Below are 26570 nucleotides of genomic sequence, written 5' to 3' on the forward strand. Positions count from 1 at the left end.
ATAGTTTTTATAAATAAAAATATCTTTAAAATAATCGTCAATTATATGCTGGTCTTTATTTAATTTGGACTAATTTATATTAAAATTTGGTTGTGAATTATTATCTAACTCTATATTAAAATACAAGATTCCAGTAACGATCTTGTCTTAATATTTTATTAATCCTACTATATATAGGTAAATATTTGTTAAGTTAATAAAGAAAAACAGACTTACCGAGCATTGACAGATGACGGATTTCCTACGTCGTCAACGGTAGGCTTCCTGGAAAAATAAAATAGCAAATTATCCGAATACTTTGTCTGATTAAGACAGAGCATTATTCGAGAATTTAAAAGCCACGTGAAAGTATCTAAAGGCTGCCTTTTCGCGCCAACCCTCTTTTCTTTAGGAGTGAACAAGTGCGACTAAATCCCTAAAGGAGATGATTTTCCATCACCCCTATACGGTAAGCACGAAAATGTTTTGGGGGTTAATAGTGTGTCCAGCTCATTTTGGATTTATCGCATCAATTTAAAATGAATAAAGGCGGTTAAAGTTAGCAAGTTCTTTGACTTTATGATTCCTGCCAAAACAAACGAGTCGTTAAGAAATGATACAAAAAAGGCTTCATTTCACTTTTTAAAAGACCTCGTTCGTCATCAAGAAGAGTCCGTATTTTTTTGCTGAAGGAAAGAGAAGAGAGAATACCATGATCAAAAAAGCACCAATCTTCAAGGTAGTGTAAGAAGCTCTCGGTGCCCATTAATCGAATGGGTTGCTTGAATAATGGATGTCGTCAACTCGATACCGTATGGGCATGATTGAACTAGCTGAACTGAGTTATTTCAAGAGATAATAATAGGCGCGCACGTGCGGGTTTGGTGCGTTTCTTACAAAGGCAAGCCTGCGCCTTTTGTCCTACCTACCGCTTTAATTAAATCAGATATTAATTGGCTTCCATAGCGGAAAAGGAGATGATCACGGTGTCTATCTAGCAGGACTTATGACCACTATACGCGCATTTCTTTATACTCTACAGTTTATTTATGGTAAGGGCAGTGGTTGAACTATTTTTTTGATTCTCGCTCTTTGTTCCTAGCATTTATTCTGATTTTTGTTGAAGTAAGTAACTTGTTTTGAACTCTCTAAGGTCAAATTTACTAGCATGTTCTTATACTATTTTTGAAATTGACTATGGAATAATCGGTATTAAAATTCTTAAGACGTTTTAGTGGTTTGGCTGAGCCTAAACGAACGCACCAAACTCTAGATAAGTATTGTACAGGTTAAAATATTTTTAAAAAACCATATGTTCTTATGCGATTCTCATTTGTTTTTAAAATGTAGCGTAATTACAAACAAACAAAATTTTCTACATTAACATGGTTTTAATTATACCGCTGGTTTAACATTTTTTTTAAAATGCCTCCATTAACCTCTAAACATATTCTATTTTATCTGCAAAGGGTCCTTGTTTCTTTTCTAAGTGATTCATGTCTTTATCTGACATGAAGACAGCCCAGTGGTGTGAGGTCTGGAGATCTTGGAGGCCAACTAAATCCTTGAAACTCTTCGTCCAAATATTGCTTGACCTGACCAGCTAAATATGCGGAAGCTCATTTCAAGAAAATTGATAAAATCTATAACGTAAAATGCTTGATAAAAATGATACATAAAATATTTAAATAATTGCTAAAATGAATAATCGACCTGATAAAATGCATAGCATACAAGTAGCTTTTTAAGACTAACTATAAGCCTTTTGTAATTTTGAAGGCGCTTGATCCTGAGTGGAAAACGATTAAAAAATTTTCTCCTATTGTAAATGATAGACCTTTTAGTCAAAGCTGAATGAGGGATTGGTAAACTAAGTATTTGGTACAAAATGGTGGCACTATGTTTTCTATACATAAGGCAGACCGTTTCCATAATGAAAATGTATGGTAATATCAAAATCTCACCACTGCAAAAATATGAATACCGAGTCTCTAGAAGGAAGGTTATAAATATAATACACTGCTCTTCTCTGTAGCACAAGAAGTGAATTAAAGAGTGTTGTTAAACATGAGCCCTAAAAGCACATCTCATATCTTAGGCGCGATTCAACTAATGCAAAGTATGCATTTCTCGCAACCATGGTATCAATCTCAATTCTCACAGTACTCATAAGATAACAACCCGAAGTGACCTTAGAGCAGATATTACCTATGTGAGACCCAAAATTCAACCTACTGTCAATACAAATTCCCAAAAATGTACATTCATCCAAGTGCTCAATTTTAGTATTTCCTATAGCAATGTTCTCTATATTACTTCTAAAATTTATGGTCCTTGTCTTTGTATTATTAAATGTCAAGCCACTAGTATTATACCAAAGTTTAACACTTGCTTCAAAGTTCCAGTGTTACTCCTTTCTGTGAAAAACCAATTGAGTAACAATTCTTCGTGAGCTGGTCGTTGCATCAGCTTCTACCAAATTCAGACTATTTTCTACTTCTTCTAAGCCTTGACGAGTGGTTGGTGCCGATGTTATATGAGTACTGGGCAGAGTTCCGATCTCGCAAAGCTTATTAAAAACTCTGATAAATACGTTTTTGTCCGGATTTCTCCGATGTGAAAATCGTGCGACGGTGTTCTTGAACAGCAGCTGTAGCATTTCCATTATAAAAGCCATAAACATATTTCATTAATCTAAATTTAAATAGATGTGTGGCATTTTATACGAATTTAACTGTACAAACTCGAAAATAAACGCGTCAAACACACTGCCACAACAACAAAACGAACCAAACAATCGGTACCTAGCATTTCTGGTAGGAAGTGGTAAACTATTTAAAACTAATTTTTTTAATTCCACTATAAAACAAATGAGCATCGGATAAGAACATATGTCTTTTTAAATTATTTTGACGTCGTCAATACTCACCTGGAGTTTGGTGCATTTCTCTCTACTCACCTTGTATATAGAGACAACCTAAAACGTTGGCTGCACAATCCCCTAAGGCCAGTGTCACACATTGATTTTTTTTTTCTTTTCTAACCTGCTGACTATTAAATATATAACATTGCAAATTTAAACCTATTTTCGATATTATAAATAAAGAAATGTGCAAAGCACTTTTCAGATAATAGACAAATTTATAGAAAAAGGGTGTAAACGCTATCCAGATCCAGATATATAAATATGAATGACCATTTGGAAGTTGACTTGACACTTTGAATACCAAGACCATAAATGTCATTAGAACATACCTAAACATTTGATAAATATTATATACACAATAATAAAATATTCCAGCAATATTCACACATTGAAGGAATGTGTGTTAATTTTTGTTTGAAAACTCGGTAAGCGAATGGAATACGTATTCGTTTAGAGCGCATTAGCCTGTTCTAAATTTCTCAGATATTGGCTACTTCTATATATATCCATTAAATACCGGAAGAAGACTATGTATTTTTATAACTTAGATTTTTTCATTTTGGAAATGATCTCGTAAAGAATTTCTGTTTTGGAAAAAATATGGTTTCCAAAAAAAATTAAACTATGTTGATTATCTGGTAATACCTTAAAGTAATTGTTTTAGAAGACGATTTACTGATCAGAGCCTTTTGAATACCGCCATCTACTGCGAGTCATTAATATACATATATAGAGTTTTTGGTAATAAATAACAAAATCCTATTTAGAGATTTCAAAATAGACTTTTCCGACCGGTTTCCTCTCAATATCTTTCGATGCCGAAAATTTCAGAAAAAATTCAATTTTCCGGAACGACTCGTCCCATATTGCTGCTTAAAAACCCCAAAAAACATTTGTCTTACGGACTGGCCCTAATGGCACTAATTTATAACGCTCTGCATAAGCTAATTAAGCTTCATGCACATCAGTCAACCACGCGCCCTGTCAAATCCTAAATTGATTTAGTATAGACGTTACGTCAATAAATAATTAACATAATTGACATATTACCAACTCAATAAAATACCAACCTTAGTTTCGGGTTACTAGGCCTATACGTGCGTATAAAATTTAAATAATGAAAGACAAGGGCTGTCACCTGTCAAAAGATGAGTAGTGCGACGAGGCGGTAAATTGCGGCCGCATCGCCTCGCCCAATTAAACGCTCATTTTTATTAAAAGCAATAAATAAAAGTGCAGAAAATCAATGTTGTTTCTGAAAACCAATTAGACCATAATTGGTAGTTGCAGATTGCCGAAGGTTAGTGACATATATGGGCTTGTATTTGTTTCGAGAAACGATTGAACGGTGGTCCATATGATATTATCGACGAACGAGCCGGCCCGGCCATTCTGCATCGTCGGAAAGCCAACTTTTTTAAACCCCAACGATGCCGATGGTATGCAGTTTGCTTGGACCTCACCTCTGACAGGATACTGTTAATTTTTTTGTGCACGCTGATTTTTCGTTTATTTTTCGTTTTTGAAACGTTTATGCGCACGTGCTCTTTAACCACGAAGAAGTTTGTTGCATGATTTGTATTGTAAACGTGCATTTTAATTTTTTTACATGCAATAAATAAAACTGCCTATTTGGATACTTCAGCCTTCTTTAGCAGTTAAATTTAAAATAAATTACACAAATATTCTAATGTGTCAACCAGCAAATTTCTTGAAGTCTATATGGATGAGTAACAACCCTGGCACATTGATATGATGATGAAGCTTCGCCGCCATAATTTACATATTCTCCTTTTATTATATTATATTGTTAATTTGTGCTATTGTGTTTAGAGAATCTGCATTAGAGTAAAAGAAGTTTTGGTATTACAGAAAAAATCATACAAAAATTCTTGGAAAATCTCTTCAGTAATTTTATTGGCCCTTGTTTCAGCAGCTATACTTTTGATAACGTAAGTGGCTTCAATGATTTGTATACAGTGTAGTTTTCAGTTTATGTCAAGAAGAGGTGGCGAGATTTTTTTGAAAGCCATGACCATGACATATGTAATTTCTTAAATAAACATTATATAATTGCCTAAACATTAATGTGGTTTTAGTAGGTTAGGTTTATTCCTTAATACCTAGTCTTATTGTTTTAAGTTAATATTCGTATTAGAAAAATTACTATTAAGGTTTCAATAAGGATTTTTTAATAAATAAAAAAAAAATCTTATTTCATAGATAGATTATACAGATTGGAGAATCGATCATTACGCATAAGAGGTGCTTAAAGGCGAAATATGGCAACGCGCATTTCGTGCTCTCTACTACTCGCCTGCTGCTCGTTGTTTTTTTGTACGGCGCTAGTAAGCGTCTGACTTTAAGAGGTGTAACATTCACATGGAATCGTACTCTTAAAATTCCTATTATTCTGGATATAATATAATGAAAATTAAAGTGGTATTCTAATATAAATAAAATATAAAGTCTAATAAAAGTAGAAAAATGTAAACACTATCCAAAAATAAAATTAAAAATAAAAATAAACTTCCTCAAAAATTAATTCTTTAAATAAAAGACTCAAACAGACTTCATTCTTTGGCTAACCTATAATAAAAGCCATTTTGTGCTTTTAAAAGAGTTTCTGGTGAAAAGGTATTGGTGCATTCGACAATTATCCTTGCGACTCCTTTAAATTTGTTGACCTACTAAATTTGTGTTTGAAAAAGGTCTCCATAAGATAACGGTGTTGCCATTACTTTAGACAAAATGTAAGCTTGAATTCCCCCAATCTGTAGTTCAGAAGTATCTTTAAACTTGCGTCGAAATAGCCATCGATCCATTGATTGTTTTAAGGCTACATGAAGAGCAAATTTGTAACAAGATTTTCCACAAAAAGAAGGCCTTAATTACAAAAATATAAATTGCTCGAAAAAGTCAGAAATCCGACCTCATGTAATATAAACTAACCAGAAATGACCTGCTCGATTTCTTCTTTCAATTTATACCATGATTTATGAAATGCCCTGAATAATTTACATAATATTTTTCTTATAAAAGCAAAGTACAGTCTAACGATCTAACTAGAGACTTCTAAAAATGTGGTTAAGCAATTTTGGTTTATAAAACCATCTTCAGCGGAGCCTCTTGAAAGACTCCTCCTAAAATTAAAGACATGTAAACATGGAAGTTGACCATGATTATAGTTTAAGGCTTAATAATGCTCAGTACTGACAAGGCCCTATATCTTTTACAACAGAGGGAATCCTTTCTATTGAAACTAATCCCAAATGGTCGACTAACAAAACATAGAGTAAGCTAAGAGGGCAATTACATGGACTTCTAACGTGATGTTAAGTATTCAATACGATCGGTGTCCCAACATAACTATTTGCTTCAATCCAAATATCCTTCACTGACTGTACAGGGCACCTAAAACTAATACAGCAGTAATGGGCTATGAATACTTAAGAATTAAATTGTTAGATCAACTTTATTTGTGGATTCAGAGGAAGGCATAGATGTCTTATGCATCAAGAATGATGGATGGTGCCACGTGCCACTTGCCAATATTGACCTTAAAGATTGAGAAATGTCTCTTAGTAGAAATAGAATTAGACTTTTTGCTATATTTAAAAGAAAAACTATAGAACACGAAATATTTGGAGCTCGAATAATTTAAGCTACTTATTCAAATTTAATATTAAACTTATACTACGACTCCACTGCAAGTATGGACTATTTCTTCACTATTAATATTAAAATGTTTATTTGCAAATATAAGAAATAACAAGACAATTGTGCGTATGATGTAATTTCTTGAAAATATCCATACAAGTGACTGATCCCTACATTGATTGTACTGTATCTTAGAATAAAGGTTATAACTTTTATATTAATCGTTTAATCTGCGACGTCTTAAAATTTAATGACAACGTTCTGTTTCAAATATTATTGTAAAATGTTATTATTTATTTTACTCATAGATAATATTGTATCATAGATTATTGTTATACTATCATTCCTAAGTCGACTGTCCGAAAGTAGAATGACCGCAAATTGGGGTACACCAAAACCGAATTCGACTTATTGTTTCGATCGCCGTTGCGTTCGGGCATTGGCATCGAGCCGCTGACATAAGAAGAAAAGTTCTTGGACGAAAAAAGAGACCATTGTTCCGAAGTTTATATATTTAGTTCCATTTTAGGAAGCGACATAAATTAACCGGAGTCAACACCGCTGTTCGTCAGAGGTACTGCGTGCCCGCAAGAACTCTTCTTGCAGCAGATAAACATTTTTACAGTAGCTTTGGCTTTGCAATAAAACCTAATTCTGGCTAAAGCCGCATTCTTTTTTTTTTGTTGCTCTGCCTCTTATACTTTTCCTTACCGATGCTTCATGGTCACTTCTGTTTTTATTGCCGCCTATATTTATATAGAATTTCGTCCTTATTAAGATGCTATAATATTAATGTAAACTTATGTGAAGAATTAAATTATTTTTCATATCGCGCTAAGAGGCGGCATTTTTTTAACAAGTTACACATATTATAAATCGCAATTTAAAAGTAATACTTTGGAAAAAAATACTTAAAATTAGTCTTAAATAATGAAGTTATCTGCTTTAGTAGATATTCGATGTTTTAAATTTTTTTCCAGCCTTATCCAGATAAATCTTAAATAAGACATTTCAGGAGATTTAATCTTATCCAATTTTATAGATTGTATACGCTTTTGCAATAAGTCATTGATGATATCTGCGATATTTTATTTGAATTAGAATTAGACTCCCAAATAAAAAAGTCAAGAAAAATATCTCCTTTTAATAAAAATGCCTGATTAAAAAAAAATTGGGATTTCAGGCGAATGTTTTGCGGGCAAGCAGGCTAAAGGCGCCAGGCGTGAGCTACAAGTGCTCGCCGGAATGCCATCAAATATGACAACGGGCATTCCGCACTGCTCGTGTGCTGTTTATGAGATATTTAACTGCCCTATAAATCAACACCCTACCGAAAACGCCTGTAATTAAGGGCGCAGTCAATTTACCACAGAGACCCTCCGATTTTGCCACGTTGCCGGACCTGAATTAAATAATTCAATTTTGTGGTTAGGAATGTTCAGATATGATGAAGTTAAAATACCGTACATGCAAGTACAAGTTATGTAGCTCTAAATTTCAAGGATTTTCACTTTTCGCAACGTTCTTGCTTTATGAAATGCTCCATATACTGAGTACATATACTCATGGTATCATTAAGAATTTGGTGGTATTTTAAGTCTTTTTTTAACATACAAACTACAAGCACGTTTTTTCATCTTTTTTTTTACTAATAGAGATATATCAGCGTTCAACTGTGAGAGTCTTTCTGTATTACTATCGAATGTTTTGACCAGTGATTTGCTTTTGACATTAAAATATTCTTTTTGACTTAAAATTTATTTAATCCTTTGCTTCTAAGCTGCAGAACATTAATAGTTCTAAAATTAGTTTATGTTGTTTATATTAAGGGGAATGAGTATTCAATGAAAACTTTTACATTCTATTCTGTCCATATACATTTACGAGATGAAAACACTTTATCTGTATTTGTATGGTGGGAGGGTGATAAATACCACAGCATATAGGCCATGGTCTACCATTGCATATATATCATACTATCAGACCATTGTGGTCTACAAGATCGATTTTTGTTTTCTTAGCTTGCCATGCGGCATTTCAATAGGAGCCATGGCGTCACCGAACGTCGGGATAGGCAAAGGTCAACCCCCTGCACATAGACCTGCAGGAGAAAGCCATAAGAATCACTTACAGACTAGGTCATATCATAAATGACATGTCAGCAAATAAAGTCTGGATGGAATCAACTGAACTGGTTGAGAAGGTAGCATACCATAAACCATAGCATACTTGGAGTCTCATCAGACCTAATGCCAAGGAAAATACTAAACACCAGCTCATACTCGGTTAACAAACCAGGCCGAGCGTACTGGGGTAATATTGGAGGATGGAGCTGTGAGGACTGGAAACGGAGGTACACGCTAATGAAATCTGTACAAGAATGCTTAACCAAATGCAACTTAAAACAGAACCATTAAAATTTACATTGATAGACAGGCCGCGCTAAAAGTGCACATCTAGAGCAATGTAGAGCTGCAAAAACGAGCTCATACTGCTTGGGAAAAGGAACACAACTACCCTAATATGGATATGCTGGGCTTACAAAAAATGAGGCGGGTGACAAGCTAGTCAAAAAAGCCGCAAAATCCAACGTGATAGGTACAGAACAAGCATTGCCTACAATACGGCAAAATACTGGTGCATAACAGAGCAAAGCGCTACTGAGAGGGATTACCAGGACATAACTATGCGAAGGCTTTCATACCGGAATGCAACAAGGAAGGCAACCTTGTTGCATCCGGTATTGAACCATAAGGAAACTTAACGGGAAGTATTTAAAAACCCTAATAGGAATGTATACAAGCCACTGTAGATTCGAACTAACTATACCATCGACTGGTTTTCATCACTCAGATTACGAAAACACCGGGTTATAACAGGATTCGATCAGAAATAAGAGAATGAGAACACTTTGAAAATTCGGAAATTTTCACTTTCTGACCTCATTTTTGAGCCCAAAAATGGGCTCAAAAAAGGCGAGATCTCAACTAATATGAGACCTACGACCTTGTGGATAGTCTCATTGAATTAAGAAGGGCGAAACTAAGACAGAACCGTCAGAATTTTTCAAATTGTGCGCATAGAAGCCGAGATACCGATGTTCAAAGTTTGGAATTTTTCATTTTTCGGGTAAAAAAAAATTGATTTTTTTCGAATTCGAACTAACTATGCCATCGACTTGTTCTCATTACTTAGATTACGAAAACACCGGATTATAACAGGACTTGTTCATCAGTCACTACATGAATAGGAATGGTTTAACGAAAATCGCCTAATGTAGACTGTGGATGGAGGGAGGAGCACGGTGAACTGCAGGGCACATCCTATGCAGATGTTCGGCACTAGAAAGAGCTAGGCAGACCATCTTCGACAATGCCTTACCTCAGACGGAAGACATTTGATTGAACTATGATAATTTGATTGGAATGCTTCTTCCAATCAAATTATCCATTTTCTAAAGAGGGCAGACCTAATTGGGGAAGTATAAATACTTAGGAGTGAGCCACAATAGCCTAGGGTCGCAGTGGAGGGACACACGATGCCCTACTCAAAACAAACCTAACCTAACTTAACCTAGGGAAAGGTCGATTTCTCTAGTGTAATTATTCTTATTGAAGTCAGAACAATCATAGAGAATGTGTTTTATTATCTCGATTTCTTGATTGCAGATTTTGTTAGTCGCAATGGTTTAGGCCTTGTAGTCTTTATGGCCAGAATGTCGGTATTATATTGCATATATTCTAGTTATATATCGAGAACCTAATTGTCTTTGCTATTGTCACATTGTCTAAACCAATCATATTTATTGACGACAGTTCTAAAATGTCAAGGTGAAATTGAGAGTAGTTGGAAAGAGCCAGCACTACTTGTTTGCAATTTATCTGAATTTAGATGATTTTGTCAGTGTTTTTGTTACTTACTTGATCAGCATGACTCAGTTTAAAGACTGATTGAAATAAAACCAAGGACTTAAGCGGTGTTTAGTTTTAAAGCATTGGAGTATCTACCTCGTGAGCCTCCCTTTGAGTAAGCCAAGGTGCTTGCCACTTGGTTTAGGACGTCGGAATTTTCGGAAAGTTTTCCTAGGCGGTTAAAGAAGAACAAATTCCATGAAGCGTAAATAACTAGTGATATATGTACATAAATAAATAAATGTAACTCTAGAATCACTAATGCCATCTCCTGGTTTGTCTGAATAAAGGAATTACTATTGTGCAGCTTAGTATGCGCAGCATGTGCTAATCACTGTCATCTGCAAACCATAGAAGTGGTGGTTTGCATATGATAATTAAAAGAATAATATTAGATTTTTCAGTTTGTAAAACGGGAATGAAAAATATAACTTAAGAGTATATTAGTTTTGTTATAAAGCGTATATAGAAATGTCAAATTAACCTTCTAGAAACCAATTCACCAATGGCAATATGCCATGCCATGTTATTTGTTATCTTTGTTCACTGATATCTGTTATATTTGTTATTCAAAATTTGACATGATTTTGGTCAAAGAAACTCTTCACAGCGTTACCTTTACTAATTAAAATTTTTCCTACTTTTGGCAACATTGCCTACGTTACGAGCGAAACAGGCTTCGTATTCTTGGGCTAATTAAACGACTAATGTCGGATTATATGTTACCCAACTTTTATGGAGACATGTATCTAAGGATTAACATTAGATTACGGTAGCCTAGCAGCCCATAAAATCCTCCTAGAGCTCTCTAAAGCGATGTTTGACCTATCAATTATTTTTGTTCAACTTCTAAATTTGCTTACAAGTTTGTTAATGATCGTATGATTTTATACTTAAGCTAAAACAAGTTATGATTAGAATTGGCCATGAAAAGGGAATCAATCAAGTTTCGAAACAAGTCCTTATATTTTTTTACAAGTCCTTATAGGTCGGCTTGACGAGAGGTAAGAAATTTAAAACTCCTATTGATTTTGTTTTAATCGTTTGTCCAAGACCGATCGCGAGTCTGATCGATTTGGGCTACCGGCAAGCCACCGGTCAATCGAGTTTTTAGTTTTGTAACACTGAATACTGTTGCGCTCCAGACAGCATGATCATTTTTTACTTAAATAAGTAAAGATCTTTTAGCAGTCAGTAGTCTAAAAATTAATTTTCAGTATTGAATCTGCGTTTGTATGTTTATTCTACAGCCGTAAACTACATATATTTAAAAGATGGTATGTCGTAGGCCAAACAATTTTAAAAAATTAAAAAAAGCTTATAAAATTCTTAACAACTTTGATAAATATATTTTTTTAAATATTATAATTATTCTTGCATAAAGAAATAATTTCATCCGCTATAGATATGTATTCATGATTAGGTTTTTGAATAAAATTGTACGAAGTTAAAAATACCTCTAGTATTATATTTTGAACTATATAAATTTGTATTTTTAACTACTAATATATTTTTACCTTGAAAGCTAAGGTATTACCTCAGTTTTTAAGGTTGTTTTGACTAGCCGCTAGTCAATGAGGCCGTTAGGGTCAATTTACACTGCCAACTATTTTCAGTAATATAATATTGCGTCAGGAATTTATACTTTAACAATTTTAATTCATTTAGATATAAACTTCATGGGTAATTAAATGTTTCTTCTGAAATTTATTTTGTGTTTTCTGTATCAATGTGCCAATTATTAACGGAATTGATATCTTATGAGTAAAAACTTTTTTGGACTAACAAAATGAAGTTTTGTTCAAAAATAAATTAAATTGTAACAATTGAGGACTAAATAATTTTTATGTACTTTTTAAGAGCGAAAATTGAATATTTAAAAAAGGGTATTATAAGAATTAAGAAGGATCAAAAGAAGCCTTATCTTATCACTTTAATTCAGTGCCTTTCACTATTTAATAGGCGTTAACGTATTAAATTCCTGTTTTTCCCACCTCGAGTCAAAATTCATGCGTCAAGGTCCCAGATAATAAAGTTTTGTCAAGAAATAAAATTTAATCGTTATCATTAAAGACTACAAACTATATTTTATAAAAGTAAATTCGCACAAAACCTTATTAAAAAGTAATATTTATGAAAATTAAGATTCTTGATGATCTCCATTCTCATCCTTTACAGAGATAATTCTCCAAGATAATTATTAAACCTTTTGAATTAAATCTCTTCAGTTACTGAATGTTTATAAATATGTCTGTCTTTACCAGTTGGTTGTGGCAATGAAAACCTTTAAATCTTTGAAACCGAATATTCTTCAGTCTATATTGTTACTGTTAATACTTTTTAATCTCTCACATCAGAGGTTGTCGTTCTATTAGCTTAAGGTGTATTATTTTTGATTTCTGTTATATTTTTGCCATCATCGATATCTTAACGCACATGTTGTTTATTATGTTAAAACCTTGGATGACAGCAACAAGTTATCCGTTTCATTAGATTGTGGGTGTAGGACGGTTTTGCAGTTCTTATTAATTCCCAGCAACTGGAATACTTGTTGGAATAGTTGGATCTCAAAGTGCCTTCCTCAGTCTGAATGTATCTGCCTGTTGACACCAAATAGACATATCCAGTTCTGAAACAGCACTTTGGTTGCTCCTTGATTTAGAATTAGATAAGCCTCAGGCCACTTACTGAAACAATAATAGTATATTGATTTCCGTATCTGTTGGTAGAAAAGATCCTGCTACGTCAAAGTTCAAAGGGTGCACCAACAAGATACCTCATTATTTTTACCTCTGGTTCGGGTTCTTGGGCCTTAGCTGATGAGCATGATTTATAATATCGTTACCAAGATTCAAACGCTTCATAACTGCTCAACCAGTAAAAACCTTTTTTTTTCACTTTTTTCAAGGTTTCACTAATTCACCTTCGGCAACACTGTCAGAGACAGCCTCAAGCACTTTTGTAATTTGTTTTCGAGGAAGCACTGTCAGATGAACTGTAAGACCTAAGGACAATATGTTATAAACCTCAAATGCTCTAAACAACATGTGATTTTATGGTAATTATATATATATGTATATCTTAATAGTAATAGTAGATGCTAAGCTCCCATGGAAGCAACATATTATTGTATTCACCGAAAAATTGTACTTTAGGAATACCATAAGCGAACTCTCTAGACAGTGAAATCTGCAAGTATTCAATATTAAATACTCTTTCCATTATAATATTTTTGCGATAGTATTGGATAAATATTGTAAATGTTCTCCTTGTTTTTCTAAGATCTACGTTTAAATCAATAAAGTCTTCTTTCATGATATGCATGAAATTCTAATGTTTCTCTAGATCATTTTTAATGGAAACTAAATTGGTCTAAAAACATACATAATTTGGTCACGAAGTTAGTGTGTCTAGGGACAACCACGTATGTGAACTGCATAGAAGTGTCAGTCTTGGATGGGCGGTCAACGATATGTTTTCAAAAGCGAAATCTCCAACAGTCAAAAAAGAAAATTGTTAGACCAATACATTCTACCTGTGCTCAAGGCGGAAACACTCACCTTAACGATCCACCAGAACACTCGAAGTTGCATATGGCAAAATAGAAAGGTCAATGTTTAGAGTAAGTTTAAGAGACCACGTATAATCAGAACCTTGCGGCAAAGAATCGGGAAAAGCACTAAAATGGAATAGGCCAGTTCACATTGCCACAGTGAGTGACGATAGGAGGTCAAAAAGGCTGCTGGAATAGAGACCACGCATTGATAAAAGAAATAGAGAAAGATCACCTACACGTTAGACCGACGACCTGAAAAGTGTTGCCAATAACTGGTAAGGATAACAAGGTCAACATAGACGTGGGTGGCAGACTGTGAAGGAGGCTTATGTGCAGTGGACCTTTTAAGTTTTGTTGATGATGAACTATAAAATAGTACAAAAATAACTCAAATTGTTACATTCCCATACCAATATATAAAATGTTTGTTGACTAAAATACTTTTGGCTTATAAGCTTTTGTATGATATTTTGTATCACTCAATTAATAAAGGTAATAATTGTGAAATTATTAGACGAAAGCAACAACCTTGTAAGACCGCTATTTTTCAAACAATGTTGCGGTTAATATTAATAACCCTGAAATTTTATACAAACAAATAATACTGGAGCAGGTAGAATATTAGGCAAACCTAAAGTTGATGTGTTAAATGAAAATAATGGAATTTTAACTTAATTGCAAGTTAATTTTTACTTTGCACTTTCGTGATCTTGCTTTACACATCTACACAATACTAAATAATAAGAGACGAAAAATTTGGCTAGTTTTATTTGGCTTTTTTTCACGAAATCGCGGGTCCCCTATTTCGTCGACGCAAATTACCCTCGGTCGAGGAGCAATCATGTCGGGTAATTTCATAACAGGTTTGGATTTAATGTTGATAGAATCTCTCAGCGATACCTAATCGACTTTCGATATAATTTATAACCGTCTTGTTTTATTTCTCCACCCTCATTAGACATCCCGGTGCGCGGTGCCACCAAGTATTAAAAAAACATCGTCTCGTGTGAAACGAACTTTTAAAGTGGCGTTTAAATTGTCATTAAAGCTTTTAAAATGAAAAGAAACGTAATCTGTAATTTTCTTTACGTAAATTAATTTAAAGAACGATTACATGGCAACACGGTAGTCAGAATAAGATCATTAAAAAAGGGAAACAATCAATAAAGGCAATCAACAGTTTTTTATGCTAAATTTAATAATATTTTTATAAGGCAATATGTATGGCAACTAGATATGATGCTTTAATATTAATAAATAAGGTGATTAAAGGCATACAAAATGGTTGCACATTTATTTTTAAAAACTTGTTAATTTGTTTTTGTTTTTAGAAAATAACTAGATATAAGTAACGCATGTATATTTTGCATTTTTTGCATAAGCTTTGGTGATGCAGCCATTTCAATATTTTTAGCGAAAAGAGATATCCTGCATTTTTTTTAAATTTAGCAAAATTGTTGATACCGTGTCATATGATTTCCTTTGAGAAAAGTTTAAAGACTATGCAATAAGAAGGATATATATATGTCACCACATCTATTTTTAATAAACAATGCTTTCATTTTAAAACAAACCACCCTTAATAAGTTTTATAGAAAAACGCTGTATTACTATACAAACCCTTGCTAATATTCGTAAATAATTTGAGAATTAAATTTATTATTATGGTACCAATAACAACGCACATTCTAAGCATCTAATAAAATAAAGTCTATCTATAGTCTATAACTGTTTATTTTAAACACACTTTTTACACGCTAATTGCTTATAAGTCTAGTTATTTGAATGTTTTTTAACACCATTGGGTAGCAGATTGTATGTCCTGATACTGCTATCCTATGCTCAAGTGATGTATTACACTAAAGAAAGGGTAACCATTTTGAGAGACTATTTAAAGTTTAAAGTCAATAAAATACCGATTATTACTAAACATATTTATCTACTACTCATTTGTATGTAAAACGATTTAATTTTTACTAATATTTCAACGTAAGGTTAGCTGGAGGTGACTGACTGGATAGTTAAACTTTCCCCTGTATATCCACATTAACGTGTGTTTTTTAAGAGAGTTATCGTAGGTGGTTCGTTTTAAAATGAGTACTGTATATGACTTCTAAGATTCGTCATATCAAATAAGTTGGTTTCGTATGCAGACGATACTGTTATGGCAGGTATACTATACTGTATTGCAGGGAGATACCTGGAGTTGTATAATCGATTACACTGATTCATAAGTTGCAAAGGACTTCAATGGTGGGACAAAAATAAACTTAGTATTCTTAAATTATTGTCAAGCTAAAAGACATATAATTAAATATGTAATGTTTAAACCAAATCTATTAAATATAATCTAGACAGAGAAGGTACACATGCCAACCTTGGAAATAAATTTATAAATATTTTGCACTTCAATTTATAAGATTTTAGAATGGATAAAATATGGTGTGTGTCTAACAATATCTATAAGTTACCTTAAATTACTATAAAGTTGTTCCATACGGCCTCTCCAAGGGCACGCTTGAAGTTCACGCAAAGATATCTTGTAAGGTTATTTATAAAAGAAAATCCAGATATTTACCAAACTTCTTATTCTGGAGTACTAAGTATTCTCATTTTAATTATATTATTCCTTTTTCTGATTTAATTGATTATTAAAGATATGATGATTTTTGAGAGATAGAGAGTTTAGAGAATATAAAATTATTTTCAATATAAAAAATTTGTATGCTGTTCGAAGAAACAATTCTGAAGTGAAAAGAAGAAACCTGTGACACAGCCTGTCTATAAAAAATTGTTTTTAAAATGTATCCCAATTTTTATTTACTTTATCAGGTAACAGGTTATTTTTATTTTGATAAAACTGTATTAAAAAAAATCATTAAATAAGCTTAATAAACTTTTACTTAAATGATTGCAAACGCTTGAAATTGACTTATCAAAGTTTGCATTTTTTGGAAAAATGCAAATCGTATCCATTTAAGTTATGCCTTAAAAAATGCAATATACAGCCATTTTTCATCTTTTTAAACTACGATGTCAAACCATTAATTGAAAAAAAAAGATCGATGTGCATGTATTGTTTGTATAAAGCAATACTGCATCTGCATTTCATTTCAAAATTAAATTTATATGATAAATGCTGCGATATATTTTATGCATACCACTATAGAATAGTTATGTTTGTTTGTTAATTTTACATATGTTTAAAAATGTTAATAACTTTTTATACTACATACTAATTGCATTATTTTTTATTGCTTAGGATATTTAGAGAAATTAATAAGCGTATAATTAATCATGATTTTATTTTATGCAGATAAAAACAAGATCACTAATGCTTTATAGACTAATTAATATAAAAGGAGGCACGGGCCTTCGTTTTTTTGACGGTCGCAACGTTGTCCTCACTGCATCGCTGAGTTAGCGTTGGTGTTGGTGACCGCAATTTTTTTTGCGTCGAAATATTTTTACGGGATCCTAATCGATTGGAAAAATGTTTGGTATGAGTTGGTTTTTCGAAGTCTGCACTCGCCCGATACGAAAAAAGTGAAATCCTTCTTGACGGAGGACGGCGGCTCCGATAGTCGCATGCGACGGCCCTTCTACTCGTGTCTACAAAAACCTCCTAACTTAAAAGAACTCAGAGATGGACTTTACATTTTAATCGTGCTTGAAAGCTGGTATTTGCAATGAATTTTACTTAAAACTAGCATTTTTTTTTCAAGCGATCAAAAATATCAAATTCATCAGTGATATGATTTTAATTATAATAATTATTAAAATTAAAGGTGTTTTGGAATAGTCTGCAAATAAAAAAGGTTGCAGAAAGAATTATGCATACCACCTGTGTTTCAGCTCATTTCCTTCATTCCAAAAATCAAAACGAGAATTTTAAATAAAAATTAAAAAAGGGATAATCATTTCTTCGTCAGTACCTTAATCTCTAAATTTCAGCTACACATATTGACTAGCTACTGTCCGTTATTTTTCTGCCTATTTTACACACAGAATATGCCAATATTTTCTGTTTCTGTAAAATTTAGTAAAATACATATTTTTAAATTTAAATAATGGATTAGCCATCATTGACAATAAATCAATTAACAGTAAATTGAGTTCGGCCCTGCTAAACTGCGGTATGCATAGAATGTGGAAATCCTGGTCGACCTGCGGCCGGCAGTCGTCACATTCTGGCAACCTGCTGGACACAATAAATTCAGTTCAATTGCTGGTCCATCTAGTCGACAATACTACGGACGACCGCAAAAAATCATTACCATTTCGACCCGGTCGTTCGGCTGATCGGTTCCAATGGATTCTCCCAGCCTCTACTTTTCTTTACATCAGTTTTTTTGCTAGTCCGGTGTTAATGATCGATAACAAAATACAATTTCTTGAGAACATTTTTATTTATTTAGTTCGGAAGCATTTTTTAAATTGAAAAGTTTTCAGTATTCAAATGTTTCAGTATTCCTAGGCTCTGGCACTACATATTGACAAAAAAGTCGCGCACCTGGTCTACGAAAAAGTAGGCTTAATAAAAGTTGTTTAGTAAATTATTCCCCACAATTCTACCTGCATGATTTTTTTTGTCATTTCTGGTTTGGTTGCCATGTCGACCAACTTCGTTGTTTTTTTTTAATGGGACATGTTGCACGTATTGCATATTTCAATTTCAATGACGAAAGTATATATTTTTTTAATTAAAAATTTTCAGCCATTTTTAGTTACCCAGATAATAGAGAACTTCGAGCTGTACATGCGAAGTTCTCAAGCAGTGTCAAAGAACTTACTAGATCAGGGCAAGCAACCGGAGAAAAAATGCAAAATGAAAATGAACTCGTAATAAAAGAAACTCCGGAAGAATCATCCAGGGCATTGGCAATGAATTTTAATGTCTCCGAATGTCAGTGAAAATTTGTTTAATAAGTTGCATCCCCAACAGCAAGATTTTGCAAGTTAATGATGGAAAGATGCAATACCGATAATAACTTCGCAAGAAACATCAGTTTCTTCTATGAAGCAACTTTTCTTTTATTACACAATTATCGTTATTGGTCAGCTGAGAACATTCACTGGTATAAATAGAATATAGCAGGAAACGAATGCATTTCAGCCGGATGGAACATGCGCGATAGATGCTGCGGCATAGACGGAACATAAAAAGAAAATTCCGAAAAGTGCAATACAGCAGAGATATTCAAGGCAAGCATATTTTATGAATGAGAACGTTAGATATGTAGAAGAGAGAAGTCTTATTGAGTGATCGGCGCGATCCTTGGATTTAACCCCGCTCGACTTCTTTTTGTGGAAACACTTAAAGAACAAAGTCTAGGTTAACCATCCTAATGATATAAATTATCTTTAAAAGATAGAATTAGTACTGAAATTCGGACCATACGAGAAGATTTAAAAATTGTGGAGCAGTTTAGGGTTCGACTGGCGAATCTTCTTATCTTCTTTTATTTTTCCTATGTTTTTCCATTAGTTAATGTGAGAGAGATTAAAGCATTTGACACGTGAAACTCACCGTGTCAATTGATTTAGCTAAATCTATGATTATGAACATTTTCAGTAAAAAAATCCACAATTCAAAAATTGTCATTTATACTAAGCTTACTTTTTAATTGACTTACCTATCTGTCCAACAAAGAGTGTCATCTCGATATCTGAAATATAATAACGATATTATTACTAAATTGGTTCAACAAAGGTCCATGTGGAATGTTTCTTATAATTTATCAATTATAATATTTAAAAAAATAAGAATAATTGCCAGAATTTAAACATAAAAATAAAAATGCATATTTGGCATTTTAGCATTACATCTTAAGGTATGAGTTAAAAAATTCTTATATTTATCATCAAATTTCTGCTATTATGATGAATAAATACCTACTGTTATGAAGCTTTTGCACACATTTTATTTATACAGATATGAAAATTTAGCTGCTCATTAAATATGGCAACACTTTTCACATCATAATATGATCTAGCCAGTATTTGTGAGTATGAAAAAGAATGTTATAATAACAGAAGGTATTTAGAAATAAACCGTTCAACTTTAACCACTCAGCAATTGGTTCTAAATCTTTCTGTTACATGTTGGCATCATCAATGCACCCAATACGCTGAAAAACCTGCGAATATCATCTTGCAATCTCAAATATTTAGATGATTGATCGAAGGAAAAAGTAAAAATAAATCAACCGGAGGATTTAATCCACTGAGGTCTGTAGCATTCGTGCATTATGCTTGGTGAAAAATATAGGGAAAACGTCTAAAAAGTGACCTGTTCGGTTTGAATCCAACACGATATGGTAATCTTTACATGCACCTACACCTTATTTTTATATTAAAACTGTAGAACAGAAGAAAAGTCTTCATTAAAAGACCCTAAAAATTTGGAAGTAAATGATGTCCACAGCTTTGTTAAGATCTTTAGTGAGGATCAAGTGGTAGAACTAGTAACGTGAGATTGAGGCTTATAATACCTGCTTTCCTTCTCCTACCTTAATTGAACGTTTTTTTTAATTACAATAATATGAAACTACCTAATGGTTCATATGTGGTAGCTTCTTGGTGCTTTATGGCAAGGATCCGAATATTCAGTCAGAAAACTTGACTTGCGAGCTGGAGCTTTACCATAGTATCAAATTATTTTATGAGGTTTTTTATAATGCAATTGACCAACTGAAAAGTCAATCCAAAGTAGCTTCTCTAATACCCCAATTAATGGAATTTGCTTAACTGGAGATTAAGATTTTATCAAATGCTTTAATTGAGTTGACTAATATGTATAATACTATCCAGTTGATAACCAATTTCCTAGCAGAGGTAATTTTCATATTTTAATAAATTAGACGCTTTAAAAAGGTGTGCATCAACATATTAAGAATCTTTCGAATTAACATTATTCACTGATTAGAAATACCCTTATCAACTGACTTGAGAATCCGGTAGATGTAAGTGATTTAAGAAATATTTATTTTTAATTATCATTTACTTATTATAAGTTTTTTAACATACGCAGTATACATTTATTATGAAATATATTTACGTGCTAAATAAGTAGAATAAGAACAGCTTGGGATATTTCTTCATATTTTAGTAATTATAATTATAGAGACTGACAATGGTATCCATTTAAGTTATGCCAATTATTCATTGTATTAGGTATTACTTTTAATACTAGATATACTAAATTTATTTAAAAAAAACTGAGAATTTTAGTGTTTGTAGTTATCGAAGTGTTTGAAAATCAAAACTTATGTTCAAAGGTATATGTCATAAAATGAAGTTCAAATAGGAATCACCCTGTAAATTGCTCCTTGACATTGCTATTACTATTTGAGTCCCATAATTAACAAAAGTAATGTCGGCGCTTGCGTGTTTAGTAATGGTTCTTGACAGACATAATCGGTACCTCTTATAAATGTTGAGCCTGGCTCGTTATTTAGGAGTCCTTTAATTGAAATCTCATGTTTTGCCAAGCCGCGCCGCCTCTAAGGCCCTTGTTCACTTATTTTAATTAATTAAAATAACGACTCTATAAAATATAATTTCGAACGTTACAATTCGGAACGAATATGTCGGCATTTACATACGAGCTTAATTTTTATTAGACACTTCTGTGGGTACAAACACGAAGGGACCCACGAATATTTGTGGTTTGTTAACAATAATTTTCTTTTTCGGGATAAAAGACGTTTATTGAAATGTGGGGTAATTAATTGCGGTTCGTCATGCAATCAAATATCATTTAAAAAACTATTATATAAATATTTCAAGAAGAAAGAAGTGTTATTTATAAATTGTAATTATGTAGAATTCTCGATGGCAGATTATTTTGAATTATTTTATAGGGTGTTTTAGAATATATAGGCAATTTTCTGGATTTGGATAACTTGAAAGGAAAAGAAAAGGATAATTTTAATAAATTTTATTCCCATTGGGTATTACCAACGTTTTTTGAAAAACATTGGTAAACATCTATATAATAACAACAATGTTTGGACATAATTTCGATCCGTACCTGAAATGATAATTAATATAGAATATTATTTGAGTTTAATTAGATTAGATTTTATGATATCTGAATATGCTTTTTAATTTTTTAATTTTTGATAAACTCATTCTTGATGCAACTCTACAACCAAGTATTTAAGATTTCTGCATCATGTACTTTACAGTAAGATAATCCTTGACACAATGTTGCGGTGCACATGAATTTAACCACAATGTTATTATTCCAACATTAGTCCTTTTTTTTTCTAAGTAACAGATATACTGCACTTTTAATGTCTTTACTTTTCCCTCAATTCTTACTGGGCCTGAAGACATTGTATATTCTAATCTGCATATTTGCAAAGTTAAGTGGTTATAGAATAAAACAGCATGGTATATTGACATTATATTATGTGAATTTAAAATATTTTGATTCTATGTTGATAATTTGTCGTTTTTCTAGATGTTTAGTCAAAAGCACTCAGTTTGAAAATTCGTTTAAAAGCGAGGCAAAATGTGTTTTGCTTCTTTTTATTTTTGGCACAATATTTACATTCCAGTTAATTCAGAGCAGAACCGGCCGGTCTGACTTTATTAAATTTTAACCAGAACGAAGATAACGACGATCAACAAATATGATATTCCGAGCGATTAATTTACTCGATTTTAATATATGATATCTTACATATTAAATAATATGTAACAGTAGTAGCTATTAACCTGAATATCACATTTTTGCGGAATCACTTTTCGTATATTTTTTATTATTTTGTTTTTAATAATAACGCCATAAAATTTATCGAAAAATATATTTTCCCCAAATAAAAATAATTATTAAAAATAATAAAAATAACAATAATTCTTACAACTTTCCTTGATATGTTACAAATGATATATCTACTAAAAACTTCGCAATGTACATGGCACAAAAGATTGAGGCAATTCACTTACTCCTTTACCGCATGTAATACTCACATGGGGTTTAAATTCAATGAGGAATAAGACTAAATACTTTGGATTTGAATATGTCTACCGATTTTTAAAGTAACATAAATTGATATTTGCATTTATTTGGTTAAACTATTTGCAACATCGATAATTCATGAGTTGCAGAGTATTAGTAAATTGGATATATCCCTAAATGAGAAAATCTGTCTGAGTATTCAAAGCAGATTTTATTATGTTTGTCGATAATGACATCGACAATGTTATCGAAATCTCAAGTCGAGCAGGAGGAATAGAGCCATGTAACAAGTAGTCATAGATCTTCCCTGACATAAATTTGAGTAAGTTCGTCCCATTTTGAAATTAATTTTTTTTGCACCAGTTTGAAATAGTTGTTAAGTTATTCTGCAAACCCTAGCAATTTCTGAAGAACATCCGCAAAAAGCAAGCATAATTTTTCAGAGATAATGTTTTATTATTGATTAAGGCAAGAGCCGCGTAAAAAATATTCATTTAATTGATTGCCGTTGTATTTAACAAACTGCACTTTATAGTAAAAAAATCATTCTAATTTATCTTAAAGCCAAAAAACAATTTTCCGGCAATAATACCATGTTCCAATTTATCACAGGCTTTTTAGAAGCTCTTTTGATTAAAGAAATTTTGATTTAATGGTTTCATAAGCATTTGCATTGCATAAAACAAATTAAATTAAGTGGTTATACGGTACTTAAATACCACGAGTGGCGCCAGTGCTGCGAAGGGTCTGTAGATACTTTTCTTAAAGTTCTGCAAGTTGGAATGTTCAGAAAAGACGTGCTTTGGGAGTTTATTCCATAAACTTGGTATTCTCCGTAAAAGGAATCTTGCCCGAGCGTCAAGCCTGCCACCTTCCTTCTTTGCGACAAGCTATCCAAGCTTCTAGTTATCTATGGATCTTCTATAAGTATGGCCCTTTTTTGGATAGAATCAGGAATACAGCTGAGAGATCAATACTTAAGAAATGGACGCATCTGAGCCTTCTAAAGCGGTAAAAGCTATGGCAGTATATTTCCCGCATTTCTGAATAGAAGTATTGTTAAGGAAGTTATTAATGTATAACAGAAAGAGGCAGGGGACAAGATGTATCCCTGAGAAATACCAGCGGTAATGTGAAATGTCTGCGAGGTGTGTCGAGGTCTCGATCAAGCCAAGCAAGCGTTGCTGGTAAACCATAAGAATACAGTTTGTTTAGGAGGGTTTCATATTAGACCCTATCCAATGCCTTTGAAATCTCCAGAGCTATTGAATGGAATTCACCATATTTCTCAATAGCCTTGGTCAACAGATCCTCAGTAGAACTGTATTTTTGAAAACCATTCCGACAGTTGCTAATGATGTTGGTGGACCCTAAACATTTTAAAATTGTCTGATTGATAAGTTTCTTTATTACCTTGGCGATTGCCAGGACTAAAGCAATTGAACGGTAATTAATGGGCACCCCATTTTTTTCTTTTTTAGGTATCAGTTGAATCCGCGCAAGTACCTACCAGAACAATCTTGTTCCATTTGGGAAAATGAGAAGTTTGTTCTTTACTTTCCCATTATATTTTTCTTTACAGGTATTAGTCATCTGTTTGCACGCATTTCTCAAGGCAATAAAGTTGTCAGGATTTACAGGGCTTGGGTCTTGGCGCTATTTGCGATAAGCAGCGTGTTTGTTGTTGAATGTCTTGGTGCAACTTACATCGAACCGCGGGCGCGGTTTGCCGTCTAAGGGGATTTTCAAGGTGTTCAGAATGCAAGCCTCTATACCTGCCAAAACCACCTTTGAAATTTTGCTCGTACATGCTGAAGGAACATTGGTCCTGAAATAGACATCATTCCAAGGAAACGAAGAAAAGTACTGTTTTTATTATCTCCAATTGGTAAATCTATTATCCCAAACCCTACGCGGCATGACTGGATCGTGGGTTTTTACTTATAGTTCACCTTTTTCGAGTATCAATAATTTATAATCTGATGTGCCTACTGGTGCGAGGCAGGAGCCATCACGAGAAAGGGATTCAGGAGGCTAGCAAAGTCTTCCTTCTATCAAGAATTCCGGCTGGTTCCCGTATAAGATACGTTAGACCTTGACTAATCGCAAAATCCTCTGCTTGGCGCCTCTTATCATCATTCCTATTAAACTCTGTCAACCAGTTGACAATGTAGACGTTGAAGTCTCCTGCAATAACAATTTCTGCACTTGGATGGTTTGCTTGCAGATCGTCGATTTTATCAGCAAGGTCGGTGAAAAGCCTCCTGTAGTGTATATTGGCGTATTGCTAAGTGGTCTTTAGAGGAAGCAGAAATATGTTGTAGATTTTGCAGTTATTTTGAATCACATAACATCAAAGCCTGGAGGTTCCGGGCTTCTTCCTGCTGCCAAGATATGTATAGCGCTTCAAATGAAGACGGTATTCAGAATCCAAGTTCACTTTCTGAGTATTTATTTCTATATTATTATTTCTATTTTATATTCTCTGTTAAAGAGATCTCTCATGGCGTTTAAGTTCGTGTTCAAACCTTATATTACAGAGATTCACTCTTAAATATGTCATACCTGATAGACCCTTCAGCTCAGCCTGCACGCCAAAATCCGAACGGGAGGCTATTTTAATGGAATATTTTGTTTTAGGAGAGGCTATCATGCAATTTTTGATAATGTTGTTTTTCATGATGTTTCTCTACTAAGAAATGGGACACATTAACATGCCAACGAAACTTAAATACCGTACGGCCAATTCAAGTCGTCTAATGCGGGTGGCCACATCTATCTACATACTCTTCATCTATATACACACCTTACGACCTTCGAAAGGTTACACAGGATTAATACCGAGCGGTAGTTATAAATGATGCGACTCTTGAAAACTGGACAAATCTAGGCCTTCTTCCAAATCAGTCATGCAACAAGAAAGAGGGTATCTTGTAAGGCTGTTTGTTTTTTTCTTTTTTCAGTGCTTTAAGCACGTCTTTTTCACTACAGATATTAGATATTATTGATTTTATTCGATCGGTGCAAGAAGCTGATATTATTAGTTTATTATATATTAACCTCTAAAACGCACTCACGATATCAGTATTTGACTAATGAGTATTAGATATTTAAAGACTATTTTTCAACTAATATTACAGTAAGTCGTATGCCATTACAATTAACTTAGTTTCTGTTTCTTAAGACTGTCAAAAATAAGTAAACCGTACAACAGCCCATACGCATTTATATACAAACGCATCAGGCTTGCCATCAAAGACGAGCCAATCTCTAACTTGGAGAGACAGCTTTTTATAAACGAAAAGGTACGACTAGCTGAAAGTTTTTGTTTTATCGTCGGCAACCCGGGGTAAGTTCATAGAGAGCTGCTGTCACTAACTGCCACCGGCTTTGCCCATTTTTGGCCGTTGGTGATTAAGAAGACATTCAGCCGAGTTACATTGCTCGGTCTTATTTTTACTTTTGCCTACTGGCATTGAATTAAAAAAGAAGAAAAAATATTTAAACTTACGGTCCTATAAATTGTGGCGTTAATTGAACAAATAATGATGTTTAAGTACTGTTAAG

At 33.2% G+C, this 26570-nt stretch overlaps 1 protein-coding gene across 1 annotated transcript in view; it reads right to left on the minus strand.

The window, feature by feature from the left end:
• LOC126748742 (protein trachealess) overlaps positions 1-26570 on the minus strand; it is a 218220-nt gene that overhangs the window by 155900 nt on the left and 35750 nt on the right. The window contains exons 2-3 of the mRNA XM_050458163.1: positions 19669-19701; positions 217-264 (exon numbers count right to left, since the gene is read on the minus strand). Coding sequence (XP_050314120.1) covers positions 217-264; positions 19669-19701 — 81 coding nt within the window. The remainder of the gene's footprint in view (positions 1-216; positions 265-19668; positions 19702-26570) is intronic.

Source organism: Anthonomus grandis, chromosome 22, assembly GCF_022605725.1.
Source record: "Anthonomus grandis grandis chromosome 22, icAntGran1.3, whole genome shotgun sequence".
Taxonomy (NCBI): domain Eukaryota; kingdom Metazoa; phylum Arthropoda; class Insecta; order Coleoptera; family Curculionidae; genus Anthonomus; species Anthonomus grandis.